This window comes from Pseudophryne corroboree, chromosome 6 (assembly GCF_028390025.1).
Source record: "Pseudophryne corroboree isolate aPseCor3 chromosome 6, aPseCor3.hap2, whole genome shotgun sequence".
NCBI classification, from domain to species: domain Eukaryota; kingdom Metazoa; phylum Chordata; class Amphibia; order Anura; family Myobatrachidae; genus Pseudophryne; species Pseudophryne corroboree.
Window position 1 is genome coordinate 689,582,896 of NC_086449.1, and position 24,129 is coordinate 689,607,024.

Consider the following 24,129-nt stretch of genomic DNA (forward strand, 5'->3'; position numbering starts at 1 on the left):
GTGTCACTATGGGAGCTTGGGGAAGACGTGTTACTGCAGAAGTGAGGAGGATGTGTTACTATGGGATGATGGGGAAGATGTTTTACTACAGAGGTGAAGGGGATGTGTTAATATGGGAGCATGGGGAAGACGTGTTACTACAGAGATTAGAGGGATGTGTTACTATGGGATGATGGGGAAGACGTGTTATTGCAGAGGTGAGAGGGATGTGTCATTATGGGAGCATGGGGAAGACGTGTTACTGCAGAGGTGAGGGGGATGTGTTACTATGGGAGCATGGGGAAGACATGTTACTACAGAGGTGAGAGGGATGTGTCATTATGGGAGCATGGGGAAGACGTGTTACTGCAGAGGTGAGGGGGATGTGTTACTATGAGATGATGGAGAAGACGTGTTACTACAGAGGTGAAGGGGAAGTGTTACTATGGGATGACGGGGAAGACGTTTTACTACAGAGGTGAGGGGGATGCGTCACTATGGGAGCATGGGGAAGATGTGTTAATACAGAGGTGAGGGGGATGTGTTACTATGGGATGACGGGGAAGACGTGTTACTACAGAGGTGAGGGGGATGTGTTACTATGAGATGATGGAGAAGACGTGTTACTGCAGAGGTGAGGGGGATGTGTTACTATGGGATGATGGAGAAGACGTGTTACTGCAGAGGTGAGGGGGATGTGTTACTATGGGATGATGGAGAAGACGTGTTACTGCAGAGGTAAGGGGGATGTGTTATTATGGGAGGATGGAGAAGACGTGTTACTGCAGAGGTGAGGGGGAAGTGTTACTATGGGAGCATGGGGAAGACGTGTTACTGCAGAGGTGAGGGGGATGTGTTACTATGGGAGCATGGGGAAGACGTGTTACTGCAGAGGAGAGGGGGATGTGTTACTATGGGAGCATGGGGAAGACGTGTTACTACAGAGGTGTGGAGGATGTGTTACTATGGGAGCATGGGGAAGACGTGTTACTACAGAGGTGAGGGGGATGTGTTACTATGGGAGCATGGGGAAGACTTGTTACTGCAGAGGTTAGGGGTATGTGTTACTATGGAAACATGGGGAAGACGTGTTACTACAGAGGTGAGGGGGATGTGTCACTATGGGAGCATGGGGAAGATGTGTTACTGCAGAGGTGAGGGGGATGTGTTACTATGAGATGATGGGGAAGACGTGTTACTGCAGAGGTAAGGGGGATGTGTTACTATGGGAGCTTGGGGAAGACGTGTTACTGCAGAAATGAGGGGGATGTGTTACTATGGGATGATGGGGAAGACGTGTTACTACAGAGGTGAAGGGGAAGTGTTACTATGGGATGATGGGGAAGACATTTTACTACAGAGGTGAAAGGGAAGTGTCACTATGGGAGCATGGGGAAGATGTGTTACTACAGAGGTGAGGGGGATGTGTTACTATGAGATGATGGAGAAGACGTGTTACTGCAGAGGTAAGGGGGATGTGTTACTATGGGAGCTTGGGGAAGACGTGTTACTGCAGAAGTGAGGGGGATATGTTACTATGGGATGATGGGGAAGACGTGTTACTACAGAGGTGAAGGGGAAGTGTTACTATGGGATGATGGGGAAGACGTTTTACTACAGAGGTGAAGGGGAAGTGTCACTATGGGAGCATGGGGAAGATGTGTTAATACAGAGGTGAGGGGGATGTGTTACTATGAGATGATGGGGAAGACGTGTTACTACAGAGGTGAAGGGGAAGTGTTACTATGGGATGATGGGGAAGACGTGTTACTACAGAGGTAAGGGGATGTGTTACTATGGGAGCTTGGGGAAGACGTGTTACTGCAGAAGTGAGGGGGATGTGTTACTATGGGATGATGGGGAAGACGTGTTACTACAGAGGTGAAGGGGAAGTGTTACTATGGGATGATGGGGAAGACGTTTTACTACAGAGGTGAAGGGGAAGTGTCACTATGGGAGCTTGGGGAAGACGTGTTACTGCAGAAGTGAGGAGGATGTGTTACTATGGGATGATGGGGAAGATGTTTTACTACAGAGGTGAAGGGGATGTGTTAATATGGGAGCATGGGGAAGACGTGTTACTACAGAGATTAGAGGGATGTGTTACTATGGGATGATGGGGAAGACGTGTTATTGCAGAGGTGAGGGGGATGTGTTACTATGGGAGCATGGGGAAGACATGTTACTACAGAGGTGAGAGGGATGTGTCATTATGGGAGCATGGGGAAGACGTGTTACTGCAGAGGTGAGGGGGATGTGTTACTATGAGATGATGGAGAAGACGTGTTACTACAGAGGTGAAGGGGAAGTGTTACTATGGGATGATGGGGAAGACGTTTTACTACAGAGGTGAGGTGGATGTGTCACTATGGGAGCATGGGGAAGATGTGTTACTACAGAGGTGAGGGGGATGTGTTACTATGAGATGATGGAGAAGACGTGTTACTGCAGAGGTAAAGGGGATGTGTTACTATGGGAGCTTGGGGAAGACGTGTTACTGCAGAAGTGAGGGGGATGTGTTACTATGAGATGATGGGGGAAGACGTGTTACTACAGAGGTGAAGGGGAAGTGTTACTATGGGATGATGGGGAAGACGTTTTACTACAGAGGTGAAGGGGAAGTGTCACTATGGGAGCTTGGGGAAGACGTGTTACTGCAGAAGTGAGGAGGATGTGTTACTATGGGATGATGGGGAAGACGTTTTACTACAGAGGTGAAGGGGATGTGTTAATATGAGAGCATGGGGAAGACGTGTTACTACAGAGATTAGAGGGATGTGTTACTATGGGATGATGGGGAAGACGTGTTATTGCAGAGGTGAGGGGGATGTGTTAGTATGGGAGCATGGGGAAGACATGTTACTACAGAGGTGAGAGGGATGTGTCATTATGGGAGCATGGGGAAGACGTGTAACTGCAGAGGTGAGGGGGATGTGTTACTATGAGATGATGGAGAAGACGTGTTACTGCAGAGGTAAGGGGGATATGTCACTATGGGAGCTTGGGGATGACTTGTTACTGCAGAAGTGAGGGGGATGTGTTACTATGGGAGCATGGGGAAGACGTGTTACTACAGAGGTGAGGGGAAGTGTTACTATGGGATCATGGGGAAGATGTGTTACTACAGAGGTGAAGGGGATGTGTTCCTATGGGATCATGGGGAAGACGTGTTATTGCAGAGGTGAGGGGGATGTGTTACTATGGGAGCATGGGGAAGACGTGATACTGCAGAAGTGAGGGGGATGTGTTACTACGGGATGATGGGGAAGACGTGTTATTGCAGAGGTGAGGGGGATGTGTCACTATGGGAGCTTGGGGAAGACGTGTTACTACAGAAGTGAGGGGGATGTGTTACTATGGGATGATGGGGAAGACGTGTTACTACAGAGGTGAGGGGGAAGTGCTACTATGGGATGATGGGGAAGACATGTTACTACAGAGGTGAGGGGAAAGTGTTACTATGGGATCATGGGGAAGACGTGTTACTACAGAAGTGAGGGGGATGTGTTACTATGGGATGATGGGGAAGACGTGTTACTACAGAGGTGAGGGGGAAGTGCTACTATGGGATGATGGGGAAGACGTGTTACTACAGAGGTGAGGGGAAAGTGTTACTATGGGATCATGGGGAAGACGTGTTACTACAGAAGTGAGGGGATGTGTTACTATGGGATGATGGGGAAGACGTGTTACTACAGAGGTGAGGGGGAAGTGTTACTATGGGATGATGGGGAAGACGTGTTACTACAGAGGTGAGGGGGAAGTGTTACTATGGGATCATGGGGAAGACGTGTTACTACAGAGGTGAAGGGGATGTGTTCCTATGGGATCATGGGGAAGACGTGTTATTGCAGAGGTGAGGGGAATGTGTTTCTATGGGATGATGGGGAAGACGTGTTACTTCAGAAGTGAGGGGGATGTGTTACTATGGTTGTACAGGGAAACTACTGATGTGAGGGATAAGAACTGTGCAACTACAAAGGTAATTTGGGGAATGTGTTACTACAGGGGTGAGGAAATGTGTTAATATAGAAGTGAAGCAGATTAATGAATTATGCTACAGGGATGGGATGGAAGAAAAGATGTGTTGCTACAGAGTTGGGGAAATTGGCACAGGCAAGTGGTGAGGAAGAAATGTGGTACAAAGGGCATAGTCACATTCTTTCTGTTTTTGCCACTAAACAGTGTGCCACGCAATTCTGTTTCTTTGAATACTCATAAATGATGTTAATAGTTATTGCTTAACTGCAAATACGCTCCTGAGCTGCAGTACATAATTTACATTCTTATCCAAAATCTTATCGCAACCCCTTCAAATGACTACAATCTTCCAATGTGGCCTTAGGACCAACAAATGTTTTTTCACCCTTGGTTTATATTAGAGAGGAGTGCGCTCCAGCCCTATCCCCTGCTCCTACAATGGAGCAAAGCTGCATCTTTTGCCAAAATGGACACCAAAACTTTACCGATCATGCATAACCCCGCACCCCTGCTGCACCATACTGTATGTCTGACTCCATGTACTGCAGCAGTGTGCTCCTCTGGGGAAGTCTTGCTACAGATACAGTAGCTACAATTCAGCTAATGCTACTGCTTTCCCTGGTAACACCACTGCTTATACAAGGGGAGTGGCTCTACTGTAAGTGGCCACGAGAAACAAACGGCACTGATGTTCCCATTTGAATGTATGTATCTGTGATTTATTTCCCCCCCAAGAATGTGACAGCTGCATAATGGGGTTAAGGTACAATCAGGGAGATTGCTGGACTATTCAAGGAGTCAGGGAGATTGCTTCTATTTCAGGGACTCTCCTGCAGAATGAGGGAGCGTAGGCAAGTATGCCCCACCCCCATCGAGCGCCTGCAGCCAAAATATGTTTTAAAGGAGGGGGGTTGGCCACATCTCCCTGCATTAGCATGGACCACCTTCAAGTTACCTCGGCCCAGCACAGTTGTCGGCGCCCCTGACATTATAAACTGTAATATAGTCCCAAACCTATTATACAGAATAGTCCCCATGTCAAGCATGTAATACTGAACCTCCTTGTCCAGTACAGCCTTTTATTAGCATTTGCATTTTAGTCTTATGCCATTAAGAGTAAAACTATTTTAGAGATTAAGGGGTCAATTTATCAAGGCCCCTCCAAAATGTATTTGTAACTGCTCATCTCAGCAATATAAATATTAGAGATGAGCGGGTTCGGTTTCTCTGAAACCGAACCCGCACGAACTTCATGTTTTTTTCACGGGTCCGAGCAGACTCGGATCCTCCCGCCTTGCTCGGTTAACCCGAGCGCGCCCGAACGTCATCATGACGCTGTCGGATTCTCGCGAGACTCGGATTCTATATAAGGAGCCGCGCGTCGCCGCCATTTTCACACGTGCATTGAGATTGATAGGGAGAGGACGTGGCTGGCGTCCTCTCCATTAGAAATTAGATTAGAAGAGAGAGAGAGATTGTGCAGAGTCAGACAGAGTTTACCACAGTGACCAGTGCAGTTGTTGTTAGTTAACTTTTATTTATTTTAATATATATCCGTTCTCTGCTATATCCGTTCTCTGCCTGAAAAAAAACGATACACAGCAGCAGCCAGTCACACAGTGTGACTCAGTCTGTGTGCACTCAGCTCAGCCCAGTGTGCTGCACATCAATGTATAAAAGGCAAAGCTTATAATAATTGTGGGGGAGACTGGGGAGCACTGCAGGTTGTTATAGCAGGAGCCCCCAGGAGTACATAATATTATATTAATTTAAAATTAAACAGTGCACACTTTTGCTGCAGGAGTGCCACTGCCAGTGTGACTAGTGGTGACCAGTGCCTGACCACCAGTATAGTAGTATATTGTTGTATGTATTGTATACTATCTCTTTATCAACCAGTCTATATTAGCAGCAGACACAGTACAGTGCGGTAGTTCACGGCTGTGGCTACCTCTGTGTCGGCAGTCGGAACTCGGCAGGCAGTCCGTCCATCCATAATTGTATTACAATATATACCACCTAACCGTGGTATTTTTTTTTCTTTCTTTATACCGTCGTCATAGTGTCATACTAGTTGTTACGAGTATACTACTATCTCTTTATCAACCAGTGTACAGTGCGGTAGTTCACGGCTGTGGCTACCTCTGTGTCGGCAGTCGGCAGGCAGTCCGTCCATCCATAATTGTATTATTATTATAATATATACCACCTAACCGTGGTTTTTTTTCCATTCTTTATACCGTCGTCATAGTGTCATACTAGTTGTTACGAGTATACTACTATCTCTTTATCAACCAGTGTACAGTGCGGTAGTTCACGGCTGTGGCTACCTCTGTGTCGGCAGTCGGCAGGCAGTCCGTCCATCCATAATTGTATTATTATTATAATATATACCACCTAACCGTGGTTTTTTTTTCATTCTTTATACCGTCATAGTGTCATACTAGTTGTTACGAGTATACTACTATCTCTTTATCAACCAGTGTACAGTGCGGTAGTTCACGGCTGTGGCTACCTCTGTGTCGGCAGTCGGCAGGCAGTCCGTCCATCCATAATTGTATTATTATTATTATAATATATACCACCTAACCGTGGTTTTTTTTTCATTCTTTATACCGTCGTCATAGTGTCATACTAGTTGTTACGAGTATACTACTATCTCTTTATCAACCAGTGTACAGTGCGGTAGTTCACGGCTGTGGCTACCTCTGTGTCGGCAGTCGGCAGGCAGTCCGTCCATCCATAATTGTATTATTATTATAATATATACCACCTAACCGTGGTTTTTTTTCCATTCTTTATACCGTCGTCATAGTGTCATACTAGTTGTTACGAGTATACTACTATCTCTTTATCAACCAGTGTACAGTGCGGTAGTTCACGGCTGTGGCTACCTCTGTGTCGGCAGTCGGCAGGCAGTCCGTCCATCCATAATTGTATTATTATTATAATATATACCACCTAACCGTGGTTTTTTTTCCATTCTTTATACCGTCGTCATAGTGTCATACTAGTTGTTACGAGTATACTACTATCTCTTTATCAACCAGTGTACAGTGCGGTAGTTCACGGCTGTGGCTACCTCTGTGTCGGCAGTCGGCAGGCAGTCCGTCCATCCATAATTGTATTATTATTATAATATATACCACCTAACCGTAGTTTTTTTTCCATTCTTTATACCGTCGTCATAGTGTCATACTAGTTGTTACGAGTATACTACTATCTCTTTATCAACCAGTGTACAGTGCGGTAGTTCACGGCTGTGGCTACCTCTGTGTCGGCAGTCGGCAGGCAGTCCGTCCATCCATAATTGTATTATTATTATAATATATACCACCTAACCGTGGTTTTTTTTTCATTCTTTATACCGTCGTCATAGTGTCATACTAGTTGTTACGAGTATACTACTATCTCTTTATCAACCAGTGTACAGTGCGGTAGTTCACGGCTGTGGCTACCTCTGTGTCGGCAGTCGGCAGGCAGTCCGTCCATCCATAATTGTATTATTATTATAATATATACCACCTAACCGTGGTTTTTTTTCCATTCTTTATACCGTCGTCATAGTGTCATACTAGTTGTTACGAGTATACTACTATCTCTTTATCAACCAGTGTACAGTGCGGTAGTTCACGGCTGTGGCTACCTCTGTGTCGGCAGTCGGCAGGCAGTCCGTCCATCCATAATTGTATTATTATTATAATATATACCACCTAACCGTGGTTTTTTTATACCACCTAACCGTGGCAGTCCGTCCATAATTGTATACTAGTAAACTATCCAATCCATCCATCTCCATTGTTTACCTGAGGTGCCTTTTAGTTCTGCCTATAAAATATGGAGAACAAAAAAGTTGAGGTTCCAAAATTAGGGAAAGATCAAGATCCACTTCCACCTCGTGCTGAAGCTGCTGCCACTAGTCATGGCCGAGACGATGAAATGCCAGCAACGTCGTCTGCCAAGGCCGATGCCCAATGTCATAGTACAGAGCATGTCAAATCCAAAACACCAAATATCAGAAAAAAAAGGACTCCAAAACCTAAAATAAAATTGTCGGAGGAGAAGCGTAAACTTGCCAATATGCCATTTACCACACGGAGTGGCAAGGAACGGCTGAGGCCCTGGCCTATGTTCATGGCTAGTGGTTCAGCTTCACATGAGGATGGAAGCACTCAGCCTCTCGCTAGAAAACTGAAAAGACTCAAGCTGGCAAAAGCACCGCAAAGAACTGTGCGTTCTTTGAAATCCCAAATCCACAAGGAGAGTCCAATTGTGTCGTTTGCGATGCCTGACCTTCCCAACACTGGACGTGAAGAGCATGCGCCTTCCACTATTTGCATGCCCCCTGCAAGTGCTGGAAGGAGCACCCGCAGTCCAGTTCCTGATAGTCAGATTGAAGATGTCAGTGTTGAAGTACACCAGGATGAGGAGGATATGGGTGTTGCTGGCGCTGGGGAGGAAATTGACCAGGAGGATTCTGATGGTGAGGTGGTTTGTTTAAGTCAGGCACCCGGGGAGACACCTGTTGTCCGTGGGAGGAATATGGCCGTTGACATGCCAGGTGAAAATACCAAAAAAATCAGCTCTTCGGTGTGGAGGTATTTCACCAGAAATGCGGACAACAGGTGTCAAGCCGTGTGTTCCCTTTGTCAAGCTGTAATAAGTAGGGGTAAGGACGTTAACCACCTCGGAACATCCTCCCTTATACGTCACCTGCAGCGCATTCATAATAAGTCAGTGACAAGTTCAAAAACTTTGGGTGACAGCGGAAGCAGTCCACTGACCAGTAAATCCCTTCCTCTTGTAACCAAGCTCACGCAAACCACCCCACCAACTCCCTCAGTGTCAATTTCCTCCTTCCCCAGGAATGCCAATAGTCCTGCAGGCCATGTCACTGGCAAGTCTGACGAGTCCTTTCCTGCCTGGGATTCCTCCGATGCATCCTTGCGTGTAACGCCTACTGCTGCTGGCGCTGCTGTTGTTGCCGCTGGGAGTCGATGGTCATCCCAGAGGGGAAGTCGTAAGCCCACTTGTACTACTTCCAGTAAGCAATTGACTGTTCAACAGTCCTTTGCGAGGAAGATGAAATATCACAGCAGTCATCCTACTGCAAAGCGGATAACTGAGTCCTTGACAACTATGTTGGTGTTAGACGTGCGTCCGGTATCCGCCGTTAGTTCACAGGGAACTAGACAATTTATTGAGGCAGTGTGCCCCCGTTACCAAATACCATCTAGGTTCCACTTCTCTAGGCAGGCGATACCGAGAATGTACACGGACGTCAGAAAAAGACTCACCAGTGTCCTAAAAAATGCAGTTGTACCCAATGTCCACTTAACCACGGACATGTGGACAAGTGGAGCAGGGCAGGGTCAGGACTATATGACTGTGACAGCCCACTGGGTAGATGTATGGACTCCCGCCGCAAGAACAGCAGCGGCGGCACCAGTAGCAGCATCTCGCAAACGCCAACTCTTTCCTAGGCAGGCTACGCTTTGTATCACCGCTTTCCAGAATACGCACACAGCTGAAAACCTCTTACGGCAACTGAGGAAGATCATCGCGGAATGGCTTACCCCAATTGGACTCTCCTGTGGATTTGTGGCATCGGACAACGCCAGCAATATTGTGTGTGCATTAAATATGGGCAAATTCCAGCACGTCCCATGTTTTGCACATACCTTGAATTTGGTGGTGCAGAATTTTTAAAAAAACGACAGGGGCGTGCAAGAGATGCTGTCGGTGGCCAGAAAAATTGCGGGACACTTTCGGCGTACAGGCACCACGTACAGAAGACTGGAGCACCACCAAAAACTACTGAACCTGCCCTGCCATCATCTGAAGCAAGAAGTGGTAACGAGGTGGAATTCAACCCTCTATATGCTTCAGAGGTTGGAGGAGCAGCAAAAGGCCATTCAAGCCTATACAATTGAGCACGATATAGGAGATGGAATGCACCTGTCTCAAGTGCAGTGGAGAATGATTTCAACGTTGTGCAAGGTTCTGATGCCCTTTGAACTTGCCACACGTGAAGTCAGTTCAGACACTGCCAGCCTGAGTCAGGTCATTCCCCTCATCAGGCTTTTGCAGAAGAAGCTGGAGGCATTGAAGAAGGAGCTAACACGGAGCGATTCCGCTAGGCATGTGGGACTTGTGGATGCAGCCCTTAATTCGCTTAACAAGGATTCACGGGTGGTCAATCTGTTGAAATCAGAGCACTACATTTTGGCCACCGTGCTCGATCCTAGATTTAAAGCCTACCTTGGATCTCTCTTTCCGGCAGACACAGGTCTGCTGGGGTTGAAAGACCTGCTGGTGACAAAATTGTCAAGTCAAGCGGAACGCGACCTGTCAACATCTCCTCCTTCACATTCTCCCGCAACTGGGGGTGCGAGGAAAAGGCTCAGAATTCCGAGCCCAGCCGCTGGCGGTGATGCAGGGCAGTCTGGAGCGACTGCTGATGCTGACATCTGGTCCGGACTGAAGGACCTGACAACGATTACGGACATGTCGTCTACTGTCACTGCATATGATTCTCTCAACATTGATAGAATGGTGGAGGATTATATGAGTGACCGCATCCAAGTAGGCACGTCACACAGTCCGTACTTATACTGGCAGGAAAAAGAGGCAATTTGGAGGCCCTTGCACAAACTGGCTTTATTCTACCTAAGTTGCCCTCCCACAAGTGTGTACTCCGAAAGAGTGTTTAGTGCCGCCGCTCACCTTGTCAGCAATCGGCGTACGAGGTTACATCCAGAAAATGTGGAGAAGATGATGTTCATTAAAATGAATTATAATCAATTCCTCCGCGGAGACATTGACCAGCAGCAATTGCCTCCACAAAGTACACAGGGAGCTGAGATGGTGGATTCCAGTGGGGACGAATTGATAATCTGTGAGGAGGGGGATGTACACGGTGATATATCGGAGGGTGAAGATGAGGTGGACATCTTGCCTCTGTAGAGCCAGTTTGTGCAAGGAGAGATTAATTGCTTCTTTTTTGGGGGGGGGTCCAAACCAACCCGTCATATCAGTCACAGTCGTGTGGCAGACCCTGTCACTGAAATGATGGGTTGGTTAAAGTGTGCATGTCCTGTTTTGTTTATACAACATAAGGGTGGGTGGGAGGGCCCAAGGATAATTCCATCTTGCACCTCTTTTTTCTTTTCTTTTTCTTTGCATCATGTGCTGATTGGGGAGGGTTTTTTGGAAGGGACATCCTGCGTGACACTGCAGTGCCACTCCTAGATGGGCCCGGTGTTTGTGTCGGCCACTAGGGTCGCTAATCTTACTCACACAGCTACCTCATTGCGCCTCTTTTTTTCTTTGCGTCATGTGCTGTTTGGGGAGGTTTTTTTGGAAGGGACATCCTGCGTGACACTGCAGTGCCACTCCTAGATGTGCCCGGTGTTTGTGTCGGCCACTAGGGTCGCTAATCTTACTCACACAGTCAGCTACCTCATTGCGCCTCTTTTTTTCTTTGCGTCATGTGCTGTTTGGGGAGGGTTTTTTGGAAGGGCCATCCTGCGTGACACTGCAGTGCCACTCCTAGATGGGCCCGGTGTTTGTGTCGGCCACTAGGGTCGCTAATCTTACTCACACAGCTACCTCATTGCGCCTCTTTTTTTCTTTGCGTCATGTGCTGTTTGGGGAGGGTTTTTTGGAAGGGACATCCTGCGTGACACTGCAGTGCCACTCCTAGATGGGCCCGGTGTTTGTGTCGGCCACTAGGGTCGCTTATCTTTCTCACACAGCTACCTCATTGCGCCTCTTTTTTTCTTTGCGTCATGTGCTGTTTGGGGAGGGTTTTTTGGAAGGGACATCCTGCGTGACACTGCAGTGCCACTCCTAGATGGGCCCGGTGTTTGTGTCGGCCACTAGGGTCGCTTATCTTTCTCACACAGTCAGCTACCTCATTGCGCCTCTTTTTTTCTTTGCGTCATGTGCTGTTTGGGGAGGGTTTTTTGGAAGGGACATCCTGCGTGACACTGCAGTGCCACTCCTAGATGGGCCCGGTGTTTGTGTCGGCCACTAGGGTCGCTTATCTTACTCACACAGCGACCTCGGTGCAAATTTTAGGACTAAAAATAATATTGTGAGGTGTGATGTGTTCAGAATAGGCTGAAAATGAGTGTAAATTATGTTTTTTGAGGTTAATAATACTTTGGGATCAAAATTACCCCCAAATTCTATGATTTAAGCTGTTTTTTAGGGTTTTTTGAAAAAAACACCCGAATCCAAAACACACCCGAATCCGACAAAAATAATTTGGTGAGGTTTTGCCAAAACGCGTTCGAACCCAAAACACGGCCGCGGAACCGAACCCAAAACCAAAACACAAAACCCGAAAAATTTCAGGCGCTCATCTCTAATAAATATACACACATACTAGTCACCCCAGCAGCAGAGGCCTGGCATCACTGGCTGGCAGCGGTGACACTAGTTGTACTGCTCACCAAGCCAGCCAGTAGTCTAGGCTCAAGCGTAAGATTGCTTTTCTGGCTTCCAATTGTGCACTGGAGCTGGAAGCACAGGCTCAGGGTTCCAGCTCCAGATTCAATAATAAAAAAAGAAATAAGTTTATCTTTTAGGAAACAGTTAAACATTTAAAAAAAAAAACAACAAAAGAAAAAATAATAATAAAATGCTTTATTTTAATAATGTACTTTTTCCTGTGGATATCCCCAGCAATCCATGTTAAATAGGCTTCTCCAGGCTTTACCTGGTGAAACATTGCAGGAGGCTATTACCAGCAGAGCTTTGGTAAATAATGTAGACAGAAGCCCTAGATTCTGACTAGGCGTGCACGCCTGGGCGCACGGAGACGCTGTGAGCGTCTCCATCTGGACGGGCATGTGCGCACAGACAGAGACGCTTACAATGGGAAGCAGTTCTGTGCACTCCCGGCGTGACTAGGCGGACGGATCACCTAGTCACGCCGGGAGTGCACGCCTGCAACTAGGGGGAGTAAGATAAGTGCGGCTCCATCTGTACTCAGGATTTGGCAGGCTATTCAGGCTTACCTGTTAGATAAGGTCTAAAGCTTGGGCTATGTTTAGGGACGGAAACTCGACCAGGTGATTGGTGAAGCAAAGGCCTGAACTAATATAGGTTCTCTGTTATATGCAAAGATTAGTGGCCCTCATTCCGAGTTGATCGGTCGCAAGGCGAATTTAGCAGAGTTACACACGCTAAGCCGCCGCCTACTGGGAGTGAATCTTAGCTTCTTAAAATTGCGACCGATGTATTCGCAATATTGCGATTACTAACTACTTAGCAGTTTCAGAGTAGCTCCAGACTTACTCTGCCTGTGCGATCATTTCAGTGCTTGTCGTTCCTGGTTGACGTCACAAACACACCCAGCGTTCGCCCAGGCACTCCCACCGTTTCTCCGGCCACTCCTGCGTTTTTTCCGGAAACGGTAGCGTTTTCAGCCACACGCCCCTGAAACGCCGTGTTTCCGCCCAGTAACACCCATTTCCTGTCAATCACATTACGATCGCCGGAGCGAAGAAAAAGCCGTGAGTAAAAATACTTTCTTCATAGTAAAGTTACTTGGCGCAGTCGCAGTGCGAACATTGCGCATGCGTACTAAGCGGATTTTCACTGCGATGCGATGAAAAATACCGAGCGAACAACTCGGAATGAGGGCCAGTATTCAGATCTGTAATACACTTGTGTTAAGTATCATATCTAACGGGAATATTTATTTACATTATTTTTACTAAATTTACTAATGTGAAAAGGGGTATTTTTCACACCCTTTTCACATTATTTTAGAATCACAGGAATGTAGTAAATGACAATTGGAGGAAAATTAGCAAAATTCTTCTCCAAGAGGGTCATTCCGAGTTGTTCGCTCGTTATTTTTTTCCGCAACAGAGCGATTAGTCGTGAATGCGCATGCGCAATATCCGCAGTGCGACTGCGCCAAGTAAATTTGCTATGCAGTTAGGAATTTTACTCACGGTTTTTTCTTCGTTCTGGTGATCGTAATGTGATTGACAGGAAGTGGGTGTTTCTGGGCGGAAACTGACCGTTTTATGGGTGTGTGCGAAAAAACGCTACAGTTTCTGGGAAAAACGCGGGAGTGGCTGGAGAAACGGAGGAGTGTCTGGGCGAACGCTGGGTGTGTTTGTGACGTCAAACCAGGAACGACAAGCACTGAACTGATCGCAGATGCCGAGTAAGTTTGAAGCTACTCAGAAACTACTAAGAGGTGTGTAATCGCAATTTTGAGAATCTTTTGTTCGCACTTTTACTATGCTAAGATTCACTCCCAGTAGGCGGTGGCTTAGCGTGTGCAAAGCTGCTAAAAGCAGCTTGCGAGCGAACAACTCGGAATGACCCCCCAAGCCCTTTAATTTGCATTCCAGATCGTACTTCCCATGGGAAATGAGATCTGTCCGAATGTACTAAAAACAAAAATGTAAAAAAACACAGTAGGAAGTCCTGTGATAATATCCCTATCTGCAGATAGCATTATCACAGTTCCCCTGCTCCTGCACAGCTTTCTCTGCCTGCTAGCAGTGAAAACTGTGCTGGGATCTGGTCAGTGTGATCAGCCATGTGTGTCCGATAGACACACAGGCTGATCACTGTGTAAAAAAAATAAAAATAATTAAAAAAATAATAATAATAATACTTACCAGTACCCAGGAACCGGTGATTGGTGATCGTGGGGGCAGCTAGTCGGATCTCTGTGCTGCTGCTGTGACCCCGGTGCAGTAAACTGATGCTGTGAAGCGGCAGCTCCCTTTACAGACTAGGGGATCACAGCAGAGCACAGAATCCGATGACCAGCTGCCCTCCCAGATAACCTATCCCTGGGTGCTGGAGGAAGTAGGGGTCATGGATCGCCAGAAATTTGCCCCTAAGTAATAAATGTATTTTTTACAGTACCTGCATCAAGTGAGGCAAATTGTAAAGGAAACAGTGTATTCCCTAATGTGGGCTGTGTTGTCTTATCTCTGCTTGTGGCTGATCATTAAGGACTAGGGAGGCTAATCTTAGGATTACTGGGAACCCGGAATTTGGACAAAATATTTTTGGTATTTGAATCCTGGGATTGGAGCCTCCAATCCCAGGGTTTCGTTATTAGCGCATGCACTTTTTGAAATTTTGTTTTCTATTTTTTTAATGCAGGGCATCACTAAGCACCTGCAGCAGATGGCTCAGACACTGCCCAGCTGCCTATGCCCCAGGCTGTGCACAGCGTGATGTCAGAAGTCATGCTGCACAGCCCAACGCCAGCCGCACCCGCCGCACCACGCTTAAGTCATAAGCAGAGGAGGACTGTCTGCTGCAGCCACGGGGCACATGATGTCTGTCACTCAGCCTGTGTGCACTGCAACAGCACACCGTGTGTGACAATCTGCTTGGTGGGGCGGCCACGGGTATAGCGTGTGTGACTCTTACACGGTCTCTCTCACATCACAGTGGGAACCAGGCAGCCGTAGAGAGGAGCATAATTGGAGGAGCAGACTCCTGGCAGGAACTTGCAGTCAGGACTCGGGGCGATGGGGGGGGATTAGAATGTACTGGGTCGGGGAAGAGAGGGAGTTCCTGCTGCTACCAGTGCCACATGCCCAGTGTGAGTGACACAGTGCCTGAGCTCTGCTGCTGCTGCTCTGCCAGATGCCTATATAGTCAAAATCGTAAGGAAAGTTAGTACAAATTGCACCGTGTGTACACAGCTTGCAATACCGATGCACGCTCCCGTGGGGTCGATATCGCAAGAAAAGATAGACTGTGCAGGCAAGTCAATCATAATTATATTGTGTACAATCTAGTACATATAGTATAGTCAAAATTGTCACTTAGTCAAAGTCTCACATAGTCAAAATCTCAAGTAAACATAGTCAGTATCGGTGGTTCAGGGCTCCAGGGAGTTCAGGGGAAATCGCAAAGTCACAATCGGAGATACAGTAGTCAGTATCTCACAGTGTGTATGCACCTTAACTTCTGATCCTAAACTGTGCTGCTGTGTGTCACAGTGTCTACTGATTGCTGCTGCCTGTGCCAGCCTGGGGGAGTCAGTGAATCATATAATATATTAATTGACAAACTCAATCCCGGGATCAAGCATTTTTAAATCCAGAATCCCTTATACTCCATCCTTCTGACATTGCTCAGTCATCTTTGTGTATACAAATCAATGTATATTATAAATGTAAAATTTCTGGGGATGTAGGACACTCTTCTCCTCTGAGTTGCAATAAAGTCAACAACAACTGCAGCCACTGTATCATATTCATCTTATACAGAAAGATTTAAGGCCCATACACACTAGAGATGTGCACCGGAAATTTTTCGGGTTTTGTGTTTTGGATTTGGGTTCGGTTCCGCGGCCGTGTTTTGGGTTCGACCGCGTTTTGGCAAAACCTCACCGATTTTTTTTTTGTCGGATTCGGGTGTGTTTTGGATTCGGGTGTTTTTTTCAAAAAACACTAAAAAAACAGCTTAAATCATAGAATTTGGGGGTCATTTTGATCCCAAAGTATTATTAACCTCAAAAACCATAATTTACACTCATTTTCAGTCTATTCTGAATACCTCACACCTCACAATATTATTTTTAGTCCTAAAATTTGCACCGAGGTCGCTGGATGACTAAGCTAAGCGACCCCAGTGGCCGACACAAACACCTGGCCCATCTAGGAGTGGCACTGCAGTGTCACGCAGGATGTCCCTTCCAAAAAACCCTCCCCAAACAGCACATGACGCAAAGAAAAAAAGAGGCGCAATGAGGTAGCTGTGTGAGTAAGCTAAGCGACCCTAGTGGCCGACACAAACACCTGGCCCATCTAGGAGTGGCACTGCAGTGTCACGCAGGATGGCCCTTCCAAAAAACACTCCCCAAACAGCACATGACGCAAAGAAAAAAAGAGGCGCAATGAGGTAGCTGTGTGAGTAAGCTAAGCGACCCTAGTGGCCGACACAAACACCTGGCCCATCTAGGAGTGGCACTGCAGTGTCACGCAGGATGTCCCTTCCAAAAAACCCTCCCCAAACAGCACATGACGCAAAGAAAAAAAGAGGCGCAATGAGGTAGCTGTGTGAGTAAGCTAAGCGACCCTAGTGGCCGACACAAACACCTGGCCCATCTAGGAGTGGCACTGCAGTGTCACGCAGGATGGCCCTTCCAAAAAACACTCCCCAAACAGCACATGACGCAAAGAAAAAAAGAGGCGCAATGAGGTAGCTGTGTGAGTAAGCTAAGCGACCCTAGTGGCCGACACAAACACATGGCCCATCTAGGAGTGGCACTGCAGTGTCACGCAGGATGGCCCTTCCAAAAAACACTCCCCAAACAGCACATGACGCAAAGAAAAAAAGAGGCGCAATGAGGTAGCTGTGTGAGTAAGCTAAGCGACCCTAGTGGCCGACACAAACACCTGGCCCATCTAGGAGTGGCACTGCAGTGTCACGCAGGATGTCCCTTCCAAAAAACCATCCCCAAACAGCACATGACGCAAAGAAAAAAAGAGGCGCAATGAGGTAGCTGTGTGAGTAAGCTAAGCGACCCTAGTGGCCGACACAAACACCTGGCCCATCTAGGAGTGGCACTGCAGTGTCACGCAGGATGGCCCTTCCAAAAAACACTCCCCAAACAGCACATGACGCAAAGAAAAAAAGAGGCGCAATGAGGTAGCTGTGTGAGTAAGATTAGCGACCCTAGTGGCCGACACAAACACCTGGCCCATCTAGGAGTGGCACTGCAATGTCACGCAGGATGTCCCTTCCAAAAAACCCTCCCCAAACAGCACATGACGCAAAGAAAAAAAGAGGCGCAATGAGGTAGCTGTGTGAGTAAGCTAAGCGACCCTAGTGGCCGACACAAACACCTGGCCCATCTAGGAGTGGCACTGCAGTGTCACGCAGGATGGCCCTTCCAAAAAACACTCCCCAAACAGCACATGACGCAAAGAAAAAAAGAGGCGCAATGAGGTAGCTGTGTGAGTAAGCTAAGCGACCCTAGTGGCCGACACAAACACATGGCCCATCTAGGAGTGGCACTGCAGTGTCACGCAGGATGGCCCTTCCAAAAAACACTCCCCAAACAGCACATGACGCAAAGAAAAAAAGAGGCGCAATGAGGTAGCTGTGTGAGTAAGCTAAGCGACCCTAGTGGCCGACACAAACACCTGGCCCATCTAGGAGTGGCACTGCAGTGTCACGCAGGATGGCCCTTCCAAAAAACACTCCCCAAACAGCACATGACGCAAAGAAAAAAAGAGGCGCAATGAGGTAGCTGTGTGAGTAAGCTAAGCGAACCTAGTGGCCGACACAAACACCTGGCCCATCTAGGAGTGGCACTGCAGTGTCACGCAGGATGGCCCTTCCAAAAAACACTCCCCAAACAGCACATGACGCAAATAAAAATGAAAGAAAAAAGAGGTGCAAGATGGAATTGTCCTTGGGCCCTCCCACCCACCCTTATGTTGTATAAACAGGACATGCACACTTTAACCAACCCATCATTTCAGTGACAGGGTCTGCCACACAACTGTGACTGAAATGACGGGTTGGTTTGGACCCCCACCGAAAAAGAAGCAATTAATCTCTCCTTGCACAAACTGGCTCTACAGAGGCAAGATGTCACCTCATCATCATCCTCCGATATATCACCGTGTACATCCCGCTCCTCACAGATTATCAATTCGTCCCCACTGGAATCCACCATCTCAGCTCCCTGTGTACTTTGTGGAGGCAATTGCTGCTGGTCAATGTCTCCACGGAGGAATTGATTATAATTCATTTTAATGAACATCATCTTCTCCACATTTTCTGGAAGTAACCTCGTACGCCGATTGCTGACAAGGTGAGCGGCGGCACTAAACACTCTTTCGGAGTACACACTTGTGGAAGGGCAACTTAGGTAGAATAAAGCCAGTTTGTGCAAGGGCCTCCAAATTGCCTCTTTTTCCTGCCAGTATAAGTACGGACTGTCTGACGTGCCTACTTGGATGCGGTCACTCATATAATCCTCCACCATTCTTTCAATGGTGACAGAATCATATGCAGTGACAGTAGACGACATGTCCGTAATCGTTGTCAGGTCCTTCAGTCCGGACCAGATGTCAGCATCAGCAGTCGCTCCAGACTGCCCTGCATCACCGCCAGCGGGTGGGCTCGGAATTCTGAGCCTTTTCCTCGCACCCCCAGTTGCGGGAGAATGTGAAGGAGGAGATGTTGACAGGTCGCGTTCCGCTTGACTTGACAATTTTGTCACCAGCAGGTCTTTGAACCCCAGCAGACTTGTGTCTGCCGGAAAGAGAGATCCAAGGTAGGTTTTAAATCTAGGATCGAGCACGGTGGCCAAAATGTAGTGCTCTGATTTCAACAGATTGACCACCCGTGAATCCTTGTTAAGCGAATTAAGGGCTGCATCCACAAGTCCCACATGCCTAGCGGAATCGCTCCCTTTTAGCTCCTTCTTCAATGCCTCCAGCTTCTTCTGCAAAAGCCTGATGAGGGGAATGACCTGACTCAGGCTGGCAGTGTCTGAACTGACTTCACGTGTGGCAAGTTCAAAAGGTTGCAGAACCTTGCACAACGTTGAAATCATTCTCCACTGCGCTTGAGACAGGTACATTCCACCTCCTATATCGTGCTCAATTGTATAGGCTTGAATGGCCTTTTGCTGCTCCTCCAACCTCTGAAGCATATAGAGGGTTGAATTCCACCTCGTTACCACTTCTTGCTTCAGATGATGGCAGGGCAGGTTCAGGCGTTTTTGGTGGTGCTCCAGTTTTCTGTACGTGGTGCCTGTACGCCGAAAGTGTCCCGCAATTCTTCTGGCCACCGACAGCATCTCTTGCACGCCCCTGTCGTTTTTTTAAAAATTCTGCACCACCAAATTCAAGGTATGTGCAAAACATGGGACGTGCTGGAATTTGCCCATATTTAATGCACACACAATATTGCTGGCGTTGTCCGATGCCACAAATCCACAGGAGAGTCCAATTGGGGTAAGCCATTCTGCGATGATCTTCCTCAGTTGCCGTAAGAGGTTTTCAGCTGTGTGCGTATTCTGGAAAGCGGTGATACAAAGCGTAGCCTGCCTAGGAAAGAGTTGGCGTTTGCGAGATGCTGCTACTGGTGCCGCCGCTGCTGTTCTTGCGGCGGGAGTCCATACATCTACCCAGTGGGCTGTCACAGTCATATAGTCCTGACCCTGCCCTGCTCCACTTGTCCACATGTCCGTGGTTAAGTGGACATTGGGTACAGCTGCATTTTTTAGGACACTGGTGACTCTTTTTCTGAGGTCTGTGTACATTTTCGGTATCGCCTGCCTAGAGAAATGGAACCTAGATGGTATTTGGTACCGGGGACACAGTACCTCAATAAATTGTCTAGTTCCCTGGCATGTCAACGGCCATATTCCTCCCACGGACAACAGGTGTCTCCCCGGGTGCCTGACTTAAACAAACCACCTCACCATCAGAATCCTCCTGGTCAATTTCCTCCCCAGCGCCAGCAACACCCATATCCTCCTCATCCTGGTGTACTTCAACACTGACATCTTCAATCTGACTATCAGGAACTGGACTGCGGGTGCTCCTTCCAGCACTTGCAGGGGGCGTGCAAATGGTGGAAGGCGCATGCTCTTCACGTCCAGTGTTGGGAAGGTCAGGCATCGCAACCGACACAATTGGACTCTCCTTGTGGATTTGGGATTTGGAAGAACGCACAGTTCTTTGCGGTGCTTTTGCCAGCTTGAGTCTTTTCATTTTTCTAGCGAGAGGCTGAGTGCTTCCATCCTCATGTGAAGCTGAACCACTAGCCATGATCATAGGCCAGGGCCTCAGCCGTTCCTTGCCACTCCGTGTGGTAAATGGCATATTGGCAAGTTTACGCTTCTCCTCCGACAATTTTATTTTAGGTTTTGGAGTCCTTTTTTTACTGATATTTGGTGTTTTGGATTTTACATGCTCTGTACTATGACATTGGGCATCGGCCTTGGCAGACGATGTTGCTGGTATTTCATCGTCTCGGCCATGACTAGTGGCAGCAGCTTCAGCACGAGGTGGAAGTGGATCTTTCCCTAATTTTGGAACCTCAACATTTTTGTTCTCCATATTTTAATAGGCACAACTAAAAGGCACCTCAGGTAAACAATGGAGATGGATGGATACTAGTATACTTATGGATGGACTGCCGAGTGCCGACACAGAGGTAGCTACAGCCGTGGACTAACGTACTGTGTCTGCTGCTAATATAGACTGGATGATAATGAGATGAAATCAATATAATATCACTAGTACTGCAGCCGGACAGGTATGTATATTTATTATGTAATGACTGATGACGGACCTGCTGGACACTGTCAGCTCAGCAGCACCGCAGACTGCTACAGTAAGCTACTATACTATAGTAGTATGTAAAAAGAAGAAAGAAAAAAAAAACCACGGGGAGGTGGTATACAATTATGGATGGACTGCCGAGTGCCGACACAGAGGTAGCTACAGCCGTGGACTACCGTACTGTGTCTGCTGCTAATATAGACTGGATGATAATGAGATGAAATCAATATAATATCACTAGTACTGCAGCCGGACAGGTATGTATATTTATTATGTAATGACTGATGACGGACCTGCTGGACACTGTCAGCTCAGCAGCACCGCAGACTGCTACAGTAAGCTACTATACTATAGTAGTATGTACAAAGAAGAAAGAAAAGAAAAAAACCACGGGGAGGTGGTATACAATTATGGATGGACTGCCGAGTGCCGACACAGAGGTAGCTACAGCCGTGGACTAACGTACTGTGTCTGCTGCTAATATAGACTGGATGATAATGAGATGAAATCAATATAATATCACTAGTACTGCAGCCGGACAGGTATGTATATTTATTATGTAATGACTGATGACGGACCTGCTGGACACTGTCAGCTCAGCAGCACCGCAGACTGCTACAGTAAGCTACTATAGTAGTATGTATAAAGAAGAATGAAAAAAAAAAACCACGGGTAGGTGGTATACAATATTATATATATATATTATATACAATTATATATATATATATATATATATATATTAAACTGGTGGTGATTGATTATTAAACTGGTGGTCAGGTCACTGGTCACACTATCAGCAACTTGCAAGTAGTACTCCTAAGCAGACAATCACAAAATATATTATACTGGTCTGGTGGTCAGTGTGGTCACAATGGCAGTGTGGCACTGACTCTGGCAGCAAAAGTGTGCACTGTACGTTATATGTACTCCGTCCTGAGTCCTGCTCTCAGACTCTAACTGCTCCCCACTGTCAGTGTCTCCCCCACAAGTCAGATAATTAATACAGTCACACTATCTAATCTATATCACTTCAGCAAGTAGTAGTAGTATAGTAGTACTCCTCCTAATAATGCTCCCCAAAATTACTACTACTGTGTCTCTCTCTACTGTCTCACTCTCTTCTCTAAACGGAGAGGACGCCAGCCACGTCCTCTCCCTATGAATCTCAATGCACGTGTGAAAATGGCGGCGACGCGCGGCTCCTTATATAGAATCCGAGTCTCGCGATAGAATCCGAGCCTCGCGAGAATCCGACAGCGGGATGATGACGTTCGGGCGCGCTCGGGTTAACCGAGCAAGGCGGGAAGATCCGAGTCGCTCGGACCCGTGTAAAAAAACATGAAGTTCGGGCGGGTTCGGTTTCCGAGGAACCGAACCCGCTCATCTCTAATACACACTGGGCGATTTTGAGCTGAGATCAGGTCACTTTTGGTGTGTTGAGCTGCTTTCAGCTCAAAACCGCCCAGTGTGTATGAGCAAGCGATGAGCGGTGAGCGCTAATGCGTGCTCCCGCTTCATCGCTGGCGGCCGCCGTTCATCTACTGGTATTACCAGTAGATGAATGGTGGGGTGAGCGGCTTTCCATAGCGTCCTACTGTGGAAAGCCGCTCGCCCCCGCTGACATCGCTGGGCAGGGGGGAAAAGCGCTCAGTGTGTATGCACTGAGCGCTTTTCAGCCCAGCGATGTCAGCGATCATCACTGTTCATACACGCTGGGCAAAAACGTACAGTGCGTAATGCACCTTTAGAGACAACACAGCAGCATTTACACCTTCCCAACATTATTTAAGATGCAATGCTTACATCATTACATGGCAATTTTACATAGATGTAAATGAGGCATTAAATAGTTACTGAAACTTGACCAAATGAACAACAGATTTCACAAGAACACTATGGGGCAGATTTATCAAAGCTTGGAGAGAGATGAAGTGGAGAGAGATAAAGTACCAACCAATCAGCTCCTGTCATTTTCAAACACAGCCTGTAACATGGCATTTAGAAGCTGATTGGTTGGTACTTTATCTCTCTCCAAGCTTTGATACATAAACCCCTATATTTTCTTTCCTTCAAAAAGTCTGAACCTTAGATTAGCACTTATCCTCACAAACAGCATTTACAATGCAGATGTACAAGCTTACCAAAAACCTTTTCCCAGTAATCCCTTGCTTTTTGATGAGTTTTTGACAATCTTTGAGGTTGCACTAAATATAAAAAAAAATATATATATATTTTAGGGTTATTGATATATATGAATTGCTTAAAAACATGATCGCAGCACAAAGATGTAAGACTTACCATTTTAAAATAATCGATGAGCGTATCAGGACCCCAAGAGCTCACTTCAGTGCAAGATGGAACCTTTCGAAAATCCATTGCTTTGTTAAGGGAACAAGTGAACAATTCAGCTCATAACAGAAAAAAATCTATGATCCAGGTATATTAGAGAGAGTATTAGTGTAAGAAGCGCAAACTGCAAAAGGCAAAAGAGATCCTTAGGATTTATCAGTCATCGGCGTTGCCCAGGTCATTTAGTTGGACATACAGTATGGTATTGAACCTCTCCTAATACACAGCCGAATGCTGAAACATCTTCCACAAGACTGACACCTTCCCCCAAAGTACTGGCGCCCACTTCTCAGAAAAGTCAACACATTTCCTTTACCACTTCCTTATATGAAGCATGATACAGTTAAATTAACTGCAGTCAATAGGGATAGTGCAGGTTCCTTTAAACACACACACACACACACACACACACACACACACACACACACACACACACACACACACACACACACACACACACACACACACACACACACACACACACACACACTTGTATGCACTAATATGG

At 47.0% G+C, this 24,129-nt stretch overlaps 1 protein-coding gene across 4 annotated transcripts in view; it reads right to left on the reverse strand.

The window, feature by feature from the left end:
- Nucleotides 1-23,862, reverse strand: part of LOC134933242 (lymphocyte cytosolic protein 2-like) — an 881,523-nt gene extending 857,661 nt beyond the window's left edge. For all 4 annotated transcript variants that reach the window (XM_063928300.1, XM_063928301.1, XM_063928302.1 and 1 more), the window contains exons 1-2: nt 23,571-23,862; nt 23,414-23,476 (exon numbers count right to left, since the gene is read on the reverse strand). In XM_063928300.1, the coding sequence (XP_063784370.1) occupies nt 23,414-23,476; nt 23,571-23,648 (141 nt within the window). In that variant the 5' untranslated portion in view covers nt 23,649-23,862. The remainder of the gene's footprint in view (nt 1-23,413; nt 23,477-23,570) is intronic.
- Nucleotides 23,863-24,129: the final 267 nt, after the last annotated feature.